The 15,983-nt window shown below is 39.1% G+C and overlaps 1 protein-coding gene across 4 annotated transcripts in view; it reads right to left on the bottom strand.

Moving 5' to 3' along the window:
* KANSL1 (KAT8 regulatory NSL complex subunit 1) overlaps nucleotides 1-15,983 on the bottom strand; it is a 212,374-nt gene that overhangs the window by 58,619 nt on the left and 137,772 nt on the right. For all 4 annotated transcript variants that reach the window (XM_053567824.1, XM_053567822.1, XM_053567823.1 and 1 more), the window contains one exon: nucleotides 6,581-6,685. In XM_053567824.1, the coding sequence (XP_053423799.1) occupies nucleotides 6,581-6,685 (105 nt within the window). The remainder of the gene's footprint in view (nucleotides 1-6,580; nucleotides 6,686-15,983) is intronic.

A 15,983-nucleotide genomic window follows, 5' to 3' on the forward strand; every position in this document is an offset into this window, starting at 1 on the left:
ACACTTGGTCATAAGTGATTCTCCTGCCTCAACACCTGGCTATTTTTTCTTTCTTTCTTTTTTTGGTTGCAGTTGTCATTGTTTTAGCTGGCCCAGGCCAGGTTCAAACCCGCCAGCCTTGGTGTATGTGGCCAGCGCTCTACCCACCTGCCCCCCTTTTTAAGTAGAGACAAGGGTTCACTCTTACTTAGGCTGGTCTTGAACTCCTGAGGTCAAGGGATCCTCCCACTTTAGCCTCCCAGAGTGCTAAAGGATTCCAGGTGTGAACCATCCTCCCAGGTGCATCCCACAGATTTTGATATATTTGCCATCATTTTGAAATATTTTCTAAATTATTTTTTAATAAGTAAACATTTTTGGAAGTGATATATTTTCAAATATTTGAGCTTTTCTGTATATCTTATGGTTACTGACTTCAATTTTTTTCTAATTTAATACCTTATGGCCCAGCATATACAGTTGGTCCATCTCAGTAAGCACTCAAAGTACACACACACACAAAAATGTACAGTCAGCAATCGTCAGGTATAGTGTCTATAAATGTCAATTACATCAAGATGATTGGTAGTGCTATATGGATCTTTCATACCCTGATTTGTTTTTCTTGAGACAAGAGTCTCAAGCTGTCACCCTAGGCAGAGTGCTATAACATCACAGCTCACAGCAACCTCCAACTCAGGTTCAAGCAATCCTCTTGCTTCAGTTTTTTTTTATTTTTAGAGAGACGGAGTTTCACTCAGGCTGGTCTCAAACTCGTGAGCTCAAGCAATCCACTTGCCTCGGCCTCCCAGAGTACTAGGATTATGGGCGCACATGGGGTCAGGTTTTTTATTTGTTTGTTTTAGTCATCCATTAATTACTAACTGAGAAGTTTTTAAGTCTTCAAATACGATTGTGGATTTGTCTAACCCTTCTAGCTGAATTGTTTTATGTTCCTGTATGTAAAGCACCTGTATTCACGATTTTTGTATCTTTTTAATAAATTGATCCCTTTATCAATGTAAAATATCCTACTTTACTGCTGGTAATACTTCTTTTACAGAGTAGTTTTGCTAGATACTAGTACACCCACAATAGCTTTCTTATATTTAATGTTCATGAGGTCTATCTTTTCCTGTCCTTTTACTCCCTATAGGTCTTCATTTTCATCTGATCCTATTTGTCTCCATTATAAAGAAAATGTTTTGTAGTGGGGCATTGTGGCCAGCGCTTCTAGAATCGCCTAAGCCCAAGAACTGGAGGTTGCTGTGAGCTGTGTCACCACAGCACTCTACCGAAGGAGACAAAGTGAGACACTGTCTCTTAAAAAAAAAAAGAAAGAAATTTAACACTTCCTTCAGTGCAGATACTCCGCCAACAAATTCTCTCACCTTTCATTTATCTCAAAATGTCCTTAGTTTGTTTTCGTTTTATTTTATTTTTTATTAAATCACAGCTGTGTACATTAATGCAATCATGGGGCACCACACACTGGTTTTATATACAATTTGAAATATTTTCATCACACTGGTTAACATAGCCTTCCTGGCATTTTCTTAGTTATTGTGTTAAGACATTTATATTCTACATTTACTAAGTTTCACATGTACCCTTGTAAGATGCACCACTTTGTTTTCGTTTCTGAAATTTATTTTTTCTGTATGAAATGCTGTACAAAAAGTTTCCAGTATTTTTGATTAACTTAGTTTCAGTAATACATGTACTATACTCAAGATCTAAGCTGATATGTATTGGTTCTGTCAAGAAATAATCATTTAAGGATGGCGCCTGTGGCTCAAGGAGTAGGGCGCTGGTCCCATATGCCAGAGGTGGCGGGTTCAAACCCAGCCCCGGCCAAAAAAAAAAAGAAATAATCATTTAAAACCAGTGTATGGTGCCCCATGATCGCATTAATGTACACAGCTATAATTTAATAATAATAATCATAAAAGAAATAATCATTTAATTTGGAATTAGGGCAAAAAAACTGACTATCCATCTTTCATCATAACAATGGAACATTATATAACAAATGCAGTGAAGGTCATATGACTCTCCATAAATTAAAATTTAACTTTGTTTTACCTATTATTTATAATTTATTGAGGCCCAGAAGCCTTAAGTTGAATGCTTATTTTAGAACAATGACAAGTTAAAATCGATGTGTTGTCTTCACACTTACAATCGTAGCACTCTGGGAGGCTGAGACAGGTGGATCACTTGAGCTCAGGAGTTTAAGACCAGCCTGAACAAGAGTGAGACCCTGTATCTATTTAAAAAAAAAAAAAAAAAAGCTGCTTGTAGTCCCAGCTATGCATGAGGCTGAGGCAAGAGGTTCATCTGAGCCCGAGAGTTGGAGGTTGTTGTGAGCTTGATCCCATGGCACTCTACCCAGGGGGACCAAGACTCTGTCTCAAAAATACATACATAAATATTAAAATAAAAAACAGATGTGTTGGTGGCGCCCATTGCTCAGTGGGTAGGGTGTCAGCCACATACATCGAGGGTGGCAAGTCCAAACATGGCCCGGGCATGTTTGTCATTGTCAACAACAATGACAACAAAAAATATAGCTGGTGGCATTGTGGTGGGTACCTGTAGACTCCCAGCTACTTGAGAGGCTGAGGCAAGAGAATCGCTTAAGCCCAAGAGTTTGAGGTTGCTGTGAGCCGTGATGCCACAACACTCTAGCCAGGGCGACAGAATGAGACTCTGTCTCAAAACAGAAAAAAAACCAGACGTGTCTTGTTGAAGACCTAAAGTGAAAAAGGTATTGTTCTCTTGTTCCATAGAATATTAATTTTTGTACTTCTGAGTATACTCATATTCTGGCACTTTTCCTGTCAATGACTACATACATAAATCAGTGTCTGGTATGAAGATACTGTCAGCAGTTTTGCCACCTTTGTGCTTCCCTTCTTATTCATCAAATCACTTATGTATTTAAGAATTATGACTTTTTGAAAATGTATTTTTGATAATTCTAAAACTACTTAAGTTTTTGTTAATTCCAGTAAGATTCAGCCAAGAGAACACAAAAATAAATACAACATAAAACATTTCAAGTCTTCAACTGTGTTTTTTTAGATAATAGGCCAATATATACCTCCACTTAGGGAAAAAATGGAGACTAGCACGGTTAAATTTGGGTATGAAAATTTACAATTGCTCTCTTTTACTATCAACCTATGGTTTTTTAGAAGCAAAACTAAGAAGAGTTAATTCACTTTTCTAAAAAGAAGCTCAAGAACAAAAAGGCAAAGTTATATACTACCTTCCTACAAAGAAAATGCTTGTCAATTGAAACATTAGGTATAGCTTTCAAATATTTGGCACTTAACAGGTGGCACCTGTGGTTCAGTGCATGGGGCGCCAGCCCCATATACTGAGGGTGGCGGGTTTGAACCTGGCCCTGGCCAAACTGCAACAAAAAATAGCCGGGCATTGTGGCAGATGCCTATAGTCCCAACTACTCAGGAGGAGGCTGAGGCAAGAGAATCACCTAAGCCCAGGAGTTGGAGCTGTGATACCACAGCACTCTACCAAGGGCGATAAAGCGAGACTCTATCTCTAAAAAAAAAAAAAGGTATTTAACAAGTGGTAAAGTAACTTTAAATCATTAACAATTTTGAACTACTGCTCTGCAGCCCAGTCAACTAATATAACAAACAATGGAAATGTATTGCCTTCTGTTTCCTCTAATGCTTTGTGAAGGTTTTCCAGAAAGCATATATATATTAAAAAATAGTAGATAATTAACTCGGGGTTGAGGGGTGTTACTCTCTCCTTAAAGACAAACTATAAGTGACAGTGTACACTTACTCAGCTATTTTCATTATTATTTATTTTACTCAATCTAAAAAGCATCCCATTGTATAATATAGCAACTACTGTGAAAAGCTCAAGAAGATGGTCTTGACCTTACTGTCTTTTACAAGAATCTTACTGTCTATTACACACACATATGCAAGTGAATGAGGGGTAGGGAAAGGGATCTATGCCTGTACCTGTGAATGTACGTAAATTATCTCAGAATCACCTGTGGGTTTTTTTTTTTAAACAATGAAATCAATTCTCATTTTTTTTTAAACAACCAGAATACAATTCTCTATTGTAACACAAGAAGAGACTGATATGTTCTATCCTTCAGAAGTGCTAAAGTGAAAGAAAATGTGACTCAACCACAAAATCTTATAATCCCCAAATCTTCCATACAAATATCAAATCACTCAAATTCTCTTTATATTTCTTCTTAAAACCTTAGGTATCAAATTGCTCTAAGAATCTGTTCCTAAATCTTTATAAACTTTGCAAAGCCCTGCACAAGCTGGCCATTTGTTTTCCCCTCATATACAGTAGAACCTCCATAGTTTACCACCTCCCTACACTGACCACCTCCTTAAGTGACCTAATTTTCATAGACCAGACATGCACCACATGTACATATCAGCACAGTAGGCTTAGTTTCTTATGTTGACCAGTTTGCTATAGTCCCTTGGGTGGTCAACTTACAGAGGTTCTACTGTGTGTATTTTAAAAAGCATGCACTTACTCTCTATCACATATGCCTCAAGTTTCACATTTCCTGTACTTGTCATACATACCATCAGCTTATGTTCCAGCTTACTTATGTTTTCTCTCACGTAATACTTTTAACCCTAGTTAGATGTTTCACTATATCAGTTATATAAATTACTTAAAATATTCTGTAGATAGCATTAAATGAACTTATATTATGGATCTGAATAGTGGAAAAAACTGGCATTCTTATCTTTAACTTATTCAAAACTATTTTCTAGTTAAGAACTATCAGGTTGGACACAGTGGCTCATGCCTAACACTCTTAGAGGCCACACTCGAGAGGATCCCTTGATCTCAGGAGTTTTAGACTAGCCTGAGCAAGAGCTGAGATCCTGTCTCTACAAATAATAAAAAACTTAGCCATGCATTGTGGTGGGTGCTTGTAATCCTGGTACTGGGGAGGTCTATGCAGGAAGATCACTTAAATTCAGAGTTTGAAGTTGCTATGAGGTATGACCCCAGGCCATTCTAGCCTGGGGCAACAGTCAAACTGTCATAAAAAAAAGTACAACAAACAGAAAAATTAATTTTCTTCTAGTATTTTTGCATCTATCATTAGCAACGGTGACTGACTTTCAAAATGGAATGAGAGGTTTGTTGTTGTTTTTTTGTTTTTTTTTTTTTTTAAGAGACAGAGTTTTACTTTATCGCCTTCGGCAGAGTGTTGTGCCATCACAGCTCACAGCAACCTCCAGCTCTTGGGCTTAGGCGATTCTCTTGCCTCAGCCTCCTTAGTAGCTGAGACTACAGGTGCCAGCCACATCGCCCGGCTATTTTTTGTTGCAGCTTGGCCAGGGCCAGGTTCAAACCCGCCACCCTTGGTATAGGGGGATGGCACCCTACTCACTGAGCCATAGGCGCCGCCCGAGAGATCTAATATATAAACATCTCCAAGATCTTTCTCATAGTTAGTTTCCATATCACATGAATTGCTGCTAATCATGATAAAAATAAGAGAAAAACCTTGGCTGATTTGCAGATACAAGAAGAATGGCTAGTTTTACCCATAAAGAGCCAGCATTGCTTACTAGCTTTAATTATGATTTGAAACATAATGAAAATAATAAACATTGTTATGAGAATCTGAAATTCCTAAATCACTGAGACTTAAATCAAGAAATGTTAATATTCATAAAAGCTAATCATAAAAGCCAGGTCATCCCTTTCAAAGAAAGTAAAAAGTGAAAGAAATAAATTAGTACTCTTTGAATTTACAGAGCAAAGAAATTTAAAGTGTGGTATTAAAGAGAAAGAGGACTAGGCTCAGTGGCCCACACCTAATTCCAGCACTTTGGGAGGCTGAGGTTGGAAGATTGCTTGAGGCCAGTTTGAGACTAGCCTGGGAAACACTGTCAGACTGCATTAGCCAGATTTGATGGCGCACACCTGCAGTCCTAACTACTCTGGAGGCACAGGTGGGAGGACTGCTTCAGCCCAGGAGTTCAAGATTGCAGTGAGTTATAATTGTGCAATTATATTTTAGCCTAGGTAAAAAGAGACCCTGTCTCAAACATAAAATTTTTTTTAAAGTGAGAAAAAATAGGCAAAGGAAAAGAATTAGTGAAGAGGGGGATCTGAGCTAGTTCTATCTAAGAATATAGAAAATGACAGTTTTATTCTCATTATAGAATAAAAGTCACCCAAAGAAAGAGCATTTATAACATTAAGTTTAAAGTTAATTTATATGTGTTCCAATGCCCCAGAAAGGTTACCTTACTTCTCAAAGGTGTCTCCTTATTCCCAATAATATTCCATAATGCCACACCTGCTCTGGCAGTGGTTGTCTTGATAGGTGGGAACTGCTTTTAAATTGTACAATCAGCTACACAAACAGGGTAGAAAGACCCTGTGTTGCCTATTCAGGAATGTAGGTAGATCTTGAAATGCCAAAGTGATAAAGAAGATATAGTTCCCTTATAGCTTAGCCAATGTAAAGATCCTAGTTACAGAGAATCAATTGTATGCCAAAGCTATACCCTGAATTCTTACTCATTTCCCCTTGTCTATCTTTTATACTTACCAATTTATCAGTCCCATGATCTGTCTTCACCTCAGAACTAAGTGGAAGAAATGTGTCTGTCGTTGTATGCTCTGGGGAAGGTGCCTCCCCAAGAACTATTAATCCCTGCAGGACAGAGAAGAGAGAAACAGTGTTGAGTGATATAAATTACAAATTTAATTTAACTCCGAGCCAGGAGTTAATCTCCAAAGGATTGAGGTTAGTTTACCTGTGACCTTTTCTCTATCTTATGGTTCAAAAACAAACTATGCCAGCAACAACTTTACTTCTCCCCCTAAAAATAAAAGGCTTAGCAATAGCAGAGTTATTTACTAAGGCATTAAGACTCAGACTCAAGCTTCCCTCTCTGTTCTACTTGAATGCTCTGACATACGTGTCTTGTTAGCTGTTTAGCATCTTTGTTCAGATCTTCTAGATCTGGAATCTTACCAGATTATGGTACTTCCAACTAGACTCTACTGGATTAATAGCAGCAATGCAATTTCTCTCTCTCTCTTTTTTTTTTTTTTGTAGAGACAGAGTTTCACTTTATGGCCCTCGGTAGAGTGCCATGGCATCATACAGCTCACAGCAACCTCCAACTCCTGGGCTTAAGCGATTCTCTTGCCTCAGCCTCCTGAGTAGCTGGGACTACAGGCGCCCGCCACGACACCCGGCTATTTTTTGGTTGCAGTTCAGCCGGGGCTGGGTTTGAACCCTCCACCCTCGGTATATGGGGCCAGCGCCTTACCTACCGACTGAGCCACAGGCGCCGCCCCGCAATTTCTCTTCTTAACCTAATCACTGACATGGTTTAAGGATTACTCAAGTTAAAAGTGCTACTATTCTAAATCATGACCTTAACGAACTGTATCTGAGTAAACACCATAGGGAGGACAAGGATGGTGGCTCAGCCCTATAATCCTAACACTTTGGGAGGCGGAGGACTGCTTGAGGCCAGCCTGAACAAAGATGACACTCTTGTCTCCACCAAAAAAAATGGAAAAATTAGCTGATCATGATGGCACCTGCCCATAATCCCAGCTACTAGGGAAGCTAAAGTAGAAAGATCACTTGAGCCACTGTACTCTAGCCTAGGTGATAAAGACAAAAAATAGAAAATAAAAAGCAAGAGAAACAAAGTGTCCTCTACAATTCACGGGAAGCCAAGAGCTTCTTAAAAAACTGTCCACAAAGCACCTGTTTTTTTATAAGCACAAATATTATCTCAGATTAAATTCCTGCCTGACAACTGCAAATTCAGATCTCACGTTTATTCCAGGACATAACAAAGTGTAAAAAGAAATTAAAAACAAACCCACAAATCCTCTCTATAGCAGTCATGATGAGCCCAGCTTAGTAAAGGTGGAAGTTAGCTTACTATGAAAATAATAAACAAATACACAAACCCCTCCATGAATGAAAAAGAGAGGTGACCAAAAATCACTTTATGACATTGTAACAGAAAGGCTAGGATGCAAGTGACCAGGGCCCCCAGCCTCTTTCTCTAATCTAGGAATTAAAAATATCTAAATACATTAAGAAGCTCTTAATGGGGTGGCGCCTGTGGCTCAGTGAGTAGGGCGCCAGCCCCATATGCCGAGGGTGGGGGGTTCAGGCCCAGCTCCGGCCAAACTGCAACAAAAAAATAGCCTGGCGTTGTGGCGGGCGCCTGTAGTCCCAGCTGCTCGGGAGGCTGAGGCAAGAGAATCGCGTAAGCCCAAGAGTTAGAGGTTGCTGTGAGCCGTGTGACGCCACGGCACTCTACCCGAGGGCGGTACAGTGAGACTCTGTCTCTACAAAAAAAAAAAAAAAAAAAGAAGCTCTTAATGGCAATTTTGTATTAGAATCACTGGGGGTTGAGGAGGACTTACTGATGATACTCCCATCATTTTATGGACCCATAGAGGATGTGCATCAAAGGTTATGTCGCAACAGTTAATATGGTAGAACTATAACTAAAGGCTTGGCCTAACTGCTATTTTTTTCTCTTGTTCATTTAAGTCAAACAATCATTTGTCCATTCATCAGCATTTTTAAGGTGCTAAGGATACAAGAAAGAATAACAGGTTCATCCTCCTCTTCCCTCAACCTACCAAAGTGCTTATTAAATTCTAACACTGGAACAAAGACAAATAACATGAGTAGATAAATTTTACACAGCACAATACAGGTGTAAAATGCTAAAGAGATCTTGTAGGGCCTTTTAACTTATGAACACTTTAGATTTTATTCTTAGATGGGAAATCACCGTGGAGTTAGGAGAGCTGGTCTCACTTGTGGATGGTTTAAAAGAATCAAGCTAGCTTTTATGTCAACATAAAGAGTGGGGGCAAACAGAGAAGCAAAAAGAACAGTTGCTTAGACAAAAGTGGTTGGCCTCTAACTATATATTTGAAGACAGAATCACCCAGCTTTGCAGAGGTGCTTGAAAGATGGAAGGGAGTTAGAGACCCAGCCAAGGTTTCCGGCCTCTGCAATGTTAAGAATGGAGTTTCCCTTCATCTGTTCAGAGGTCTTTTGAATAAAGTTTAGTTTTAATTAAACCTATTTTTGTGAATATGACTATGTGCTCAAGCGCAACACTGATGCAATTAATAGTCATCCATACAATGTTTCCCACCTTTGGCACAATATGTAAATTCACTATAGCATACAAAAACAAGCAGTGGATCCTTTAATTTATAGGTTTACTGCATCTCATCAAAAAGAATGGAAACAGGGGGTGGCACCTGTGGCTCAAAGTAGTAGGGCACCGGCCCCATATGCCAGAGGTGATGGGTTCAAACCCAGCCTGGCAAAAAAAAAAAAAAAAAAAAGAATGGAAATGGGTAAGAGGGGAGCAAATAAAAAGCATCCAACTAGCTAAAATCCATTTAATGTAGGGAACATTTATTGAGTGGCTACCATGAGCAAGGCAGTTTGAAACCTTAATAAGAAAATAAATATAGATTTGACCATAAAGAACTTATGTTCATCTTCTATTCACAGATAGACAAGAAGAAAAAGCATTGCAATGACAGTGCTAATAAAAGAAGTTATGAAAAAAGTGATATAAAAGCTAAACTGGAAAGACATTGATGAGTGAGGCTTTATAATATAAAGGTCTATATAATTAAATGCTCCCCAAATATACTTAATATATTTTAATCTACAATTATTCATTAAACTGTACATTCAGTGCTTTCTGTCCATTTGTGTACACAAGTTATTATATTCCACAAAAAAAAAAACTTGAAAAAAAAGTTTACTCATATATAATAGCCATTAAGAAAAGGTTATTATCAACTAGCAAAACTAGATAAAGTTCCACTCCACACATGTGGCCACCCCAGCATGGACTTCCCTAACATTATTTCATGTTAGAAAACAACAACAACATTATTCCTTGTTTAAACTGGGTAATGCTGGTGGTTGTGCCATCGGCCTGAATGGCAATACCTTAGGTACTCTGAAACAAAGCCAAAGAAAAACACCAGAGTACCACCCTTTCCTTCACCTCTGCCCCTTGAGTCAGAACCAGGATCACGAACTCAGGATGCCCAGGCCTAGAAAACTCCCAAGAGGCTGAGGCTAGCTTCTGCTTATGCAAGGACCAAAGGAATTAGGACAGGACACAGTCGCAAGCAGTCTTAATATATTTTATAAATTATTCCTCTGTGGAAAAACAAAGCTTTCCTATGTAAGTTAAAACAAAACAACAAAAAAAGGAATCAAAAAACATATACCAAAACTGAAGAAAGAGAAAATGGCAGTAGGCATTGTGCTCAGCCTGATTACAAAACAAGGCAAAAGAAACCAAGCAAAAGGACAGAAAAGAAATATTTATGTTTTACAGCTGGACCTAACTGAAGTCAAAGTACAAAGTTTTCAAAAATCCTCTTAATTTGTAACACAGTTAAGATGCAATTTCACATATTTACTTCCTCATATAACTCTAAACAGATCAACGTTCCCTACTTTTTTTTTTTTTTGAGACAAGAATCTCACTCTGTCGCCCTGGGTAGAGTGCAGTGGCATCACCCTAGCTCACAGCAACCTTAGTCTCTTGGGCTCAAGTGATCCTCTTGCCTCAGTCTCCTGAGTAGCTGGGACTACAGGTGCCTGCCACAATGCCTGGCTAGTTTTTCTATGTTTAGTAGAGACAGGGTTTTCCATCCACCAGTTGGCTGGTCTCAAATTCATGAGTTGGAGCAATGCACTCACCGCAGCCTCTCTAAGGGCTAGGATTACAGGTGTGAGCTACTGCACCCAGACCTCTCTACGCATCTTAAGATAAATCAGCAACCATTTCCACGAAACACAGCTGTCCAATAATGCCTTACAACCCTACTACAACGGAAACCTTATCTGCTATACAACAATTTTGAAGAGGAAGGTGCTAAGCTTCTGCTGTTCCTATTCAGTTCTTTCCCTGTCTGGAAGTTTCAATGCTCTTCCACCTCCTATCTTCGATAATATTTCCACCCTTAGCAATTGCTGTGTAATTTCACAGAGGAGTCAGGAGAAGGGATAAAAGTGATACCCTGTACTAGACACAGATTCTGAAGAGTTGTCTTAAGGGGAAGAGATGTCCTTTATTTAAAAAAAACCAGCTTGGTCCCTTTGCTTTCCCATTTTATTTACCAGGCATGAAATTTCAATGAATATGTTCCAGAGAAATAATGACAAGGACATAAGAGCAGAGTGTGTTAGAAAGAAAATGCTCTGGAATCAGACAAATAGCCCAGAGTTTAACCTGTTATTTTCTGTTCTTCTTCTTTTTTTTTGAAGAGACAGAGTCTCACTTTATCACCCACAGTAGAGTGCCAGGAGTCACAGCTTACAGCAACCTCCAACTCCTGGGCTTAGGCGATTCTCTTGCCTCAGCCTCCCAAATAGCTGGGACTACAGGCACCTGGCTGTTTTGTTGCTGCAGTTTGGCCGGGGCCAGGTTTGAACCTGCCACCCTCAGTGTATGGGGTTGGCACCCAACCCACTGAGCAACAGGTGCCACCCTAAACTGTTCTTTTGTAAGCCTCTGAACTGTAAGGTTTGCTGTGGACATTAATAAATTTACATGTGGGGCCAGGTGCCATGGCTCATTCTTATAATCCTAACACTCTGGGAGGCTAAGGTAAGAGGATTACTTGATCTCAGGAGTTCCAGCCCAGCCTGAGCAAGAGTGAGACCCTGTTTCTACTAAAAATAGAAAAACTAGCCAAGTACAATGATGGGCCCCTGTAGTCGCAGCTACTCAGGAGGCTGAGGCAAGAGAATTGCTCAAGTCCAAGAGTTTGAGGCCCTGAGCTACCAAGCCGTGGCATTCTACCCAGGGTGGCATTCTACCAGGGTGACTTGATCTCAAAACAAACAACAATTAACAACAAAAACAAAACAACTACACGTCATTAACTACATCCTCAAGGTACATAAATTGTTTTCCTTTCTCCTTCTAAGGCACAGACGCATCTTTTTAAAAAAATAAGCTCACAAAATATGAAAATTAAAATAACACAATAATATAGAGAAAAGTACAGAGGAGTTCCTAGAAATCATATTCTTTCTCCAGAGAGCAACAAGAATCATTGTTCCCAAAAGGGACCTTACTCACTTAACAGCTTGGAATGTAATACCTAATTTGACAGAACAGAAACCGGTGTCTGGATCACAGAATCACCCACAGTTGCTTTCAAATACCTATTTTTTGTTAAGGTGCCACCTTAAGAAAACTAATACTAACAAAGTAAATTCTTAGGAAAAAACCCCCAACATCTACTGAACTCCCCACCCAAAGACAAATTTATAACTCAATAGCTAATCATCAAATCTAGATTCATCACATGAAAAGGCCTGTACAACCCACGCAGTTCCTGCAAATTTTGTAGCAGGATAGGAAATGGGAATACCAACCCAAGTACTAAGACACAGGGAAAATTCCTTCCATTTCAATAACTCAAAAAATAAGCAAACACTTAAAGTGACTGCTAACTTGAGCAAGAGCACTGGAGCCAGACACCCAAATGTCAGTTCTGCATTCACTTAGATGATCATGAACAAACAACTTAAACTCTTTGACTCTCCATTTCTTATCTTTAAAATTAAAACTACAGTAGATGTAACTACTTAGTGCAATGCCTGGTACATAGTAAGTGCTCAAAGACTTCTCTTATTTAATACTGTTACATAAAATCCAAATACATGTGAATATATCGTTGTGGGAGAATTCCATTATTTATTTGTTAGACTGGGTTGAATAGTGTCCCCTCGAAAATTTAAGTCTTCCCAGAACCTGTAACTGTGATGTTCTTTGGAAGCAGTATCTCTGGAGATGTAATCAAGATAAAATAAGCCCTGTAGTGGAAGCTGAAAATCTGGACAAAGACACAGAGAGGAAAATGGTCATGTGAAGATGGGAGGCAGCATTAACAGTGATGTAGCTACAGGCCAAGGATTGCCACAAATCACCAGAAGTTAGAAAAAGGCAAGGAATGATTCTTCTCTAGAACCTTCAGCACTGCTCTGATGACCCCTTGATTTCAGACTTCTAGTCTCTAAAACTGAGACAATTTGTTGCATTTTAAGCCACCCACTTTGTAATAGTTTGTTACAGCAAACATACATTTGTTGTAAAAGAGACTTTAGACAGCGCCTATGGCTCAGTGAGTAGGGCGCTGGCCCCACATACCAAGGGTGGCGGGTTCCATCCCGGCCCGGGCCAAACTGCAAAACAAAAAAATAGCCAGGCATTGTGGCAGGCGCCTGTAGTCCCAGCTCCTCGGGTGGCTGAGGCAAGAGAATCACCTAAGCCCAAGAGCTGGAGGTTGTTGTGAGCTGTGCCGCCACAGTACTCTACAGAGGGCAACAAAGTGACACTCTGTCCCTAAAAAAAAAAAAAAGAGGGAGAGAGATTTCATAAATATAAATTGTTTGGTAAAGTTGTGAATTACCTTGACAGCTCCTTACTGGGACTACAGATCTAGTTTTATTCTTCCTGTCAGAATTTTCGAACAGATACTGTACATTTCGACTACAGAGAAAGAAAATGTGTTGAAAAGGATTATCCAGAATGTTGTACTTTACAGACTGAGAAACTGAGGCTGAGAAATGTTGAATGACTTTTCCTTTCTAGGTCATATAGTTATCTAGTTATAAAGACAGAACTTGAACCAAGAATTTACCGAGTCCAAGTATGGTGTTTAATACACGACGCCCTGCACAACACAACTCTTGGATAATCAATACACAATCATGTGCTGCTTAACAATGTCATAGTCAATGATCAAAAGCATATATGATTGTTAGCCAATACGACTATAATAGACCTAAAAAATTCCTTCTGTAGCACAACACATTACTCATACATTTGTGATGATGCTGGTGTAAATAAAGCTGCCATGCTGCTAGATCACTGTTTTTCAACTATATTTATCCCATAGCACACCTGAACCTATAAACTTCCGCGGCACACTTAAATTACGTTGATTAAAAAGAAGAGTGAAGGCTGAGTGTGGTGGCTCACGCCTGTAGTCCCAGTGCTGTGGGAGGCTGAGGAGGGTGGATTGCCTGAGCTCGGAGATTCGAGACCAGTATGAGCAGAAGTGAGCCAGAGTAAAACCCCGTCTCTACCAAAAAAAAAAAAAAAAAAAAAAAACAAAAAAAACAACCAACCCGGGCGTTGTTTGTGGCCGACACCTGTAATCCCATCTACTTGGGAGGCAGAGGGCAAGAGAATCGCTAAAGGAAGAATAGGGGAAAAAAAAAAGAAAGAAAGAAAATAAGAAAAAAAAAACCTTCAAACTAAGAAGAGTGAAAGCCAGTTGAAGTTGAAAGCAAATAAAATAAAATAAAATTTAAAAAGAGTGGGAAAAAAAGAATATTTACACCTCTCCTTAAAAAAAAAAAAAAAGGAAAAAAATACTTACTGTGCTTTGAACTTTTGAAAATAATCTAATTAATCATCCTTAAACATTTTTGTGGCACATCTAAGATCCTCTCAAGGCATATTGGTTGAAAAAAATCACCAATCTAGATGTATAAAAGTCTACCACATATTAGGGCAGCGCCTGTGGCTCAGTCAGTAAGGTGCCGGCCCCATATACCGAGGGTGGTGGGTTCAAACCCGGCCCCGCCCAAACTGCAACCAAAAAATAGCCGGGCGTTGTGGCGGGTGCCTGTAGTCCCAGCTATTCGGGAAGCTGAGGCAAGAGAATCGCTTAAGCCCAGGAGTTGGAGGTTGCTGTGAGCTGTGTGAGGCCACGGCACTCTACCGAGGGCCATAAAGTGAGACTCTGTCTCTACAAAAAAAAAAAAGTCTACCACATACAATTATCTATAATAATTGATAATGATAATAAAAAACTATGTGACTGATTTATTTATTGTACTATACTTTTTATTGTTTTAATGTATTTTATAGTGTACTTCTTCCACTTATAAAGAAAAGCTAATTACAAAAATAGCGTCAAGCAGGTCCTCGAAAGGTGAATACAAGAAGGCATTGTTAGCACAGGAGGGCGGCGCCTGTGGCTCAAAGGAGTAAGACGCTGGCCCCATATACCAGAGGTGGTGGGTTCAAACCTGGCCTCGGCCAAAACTGCAAAAAAAAAAAAAAGAAAAAAGTTAAAAGCACGGTGGCTCACGATTGTAATCCCAGCATCTGGGAGGCTGAGGCAGGCAGATCGCTTGACCTCATGAATTCAAGACCAGCCTGAGCAAGGGCAAGACCCCATCTCTAAAAACAGCCATGCGTTGTGGTGGGTGCCTGTAGTCCCAGGCAAGAGAATTGCTTGAGCCCAAGATGCCATGGCACTCTACCAAGGGTGACAAAGTGAAACTTTGTCTTTAAAAAAAAAAAGTTAAGAAGAATTTATTTTTAAATAGAAGAAACTTGTAGGTTAAGTACAGAAAAAAAAATCTTTGTAGAGCTAAATGAGTTTGTGTTTTAAGTATTATTATAAAAGCCAAAAGGTTAAAATAAAAAGTCTATAATATCAAAAGATTACTGCAAGCTAAGGTTATCTTTGAAGAAAGAAAAATCTAAAAAAATAAAAAATAAATAAAAAAAAATTTAGCATAGACTAAGTGTACAGTGTTTATAAAATCTATAATAGTGTACGGTAATGTCCTAAGCCTTAACATTCACTCACCACTTAACTGACTCACCCAGAGCAACTTCTAGTCCTGTAAGCCCCATTCACTGTAACCTTTTGTTTTTATACCGTATCTTTACAGTACTCTCTATGTTTAGTTATGTTGAGATACGTAAGTACTTACCATTGTGTTATAATTGCCTACAGCAGTCAGTATAGCAAAACATTGTATAGGTGTGCAGCCTACAGGCAATAAACTATATATCATATAGCCTAAGTGGACAGTAAGCTACACGTTTATCTCAGTTTGTGTCAAGTATACTCTGATGCATACACGACAAAATCACCTAATA

Source organism: Nycticebus coucang, chromosome 18 (assembly GCF_027406575.1).
Source record: "Nycticebus coucang isolate mNycCou1 chromosome 18, mNycCou1.pri, whole genome shotgun sequence".
Taxonomy (NCBI): Eukaryota; Metazoa; Chordata; class Mammalia; order Primates; family Lorisidae; genus Nycticebus; species Nycticebus coucang.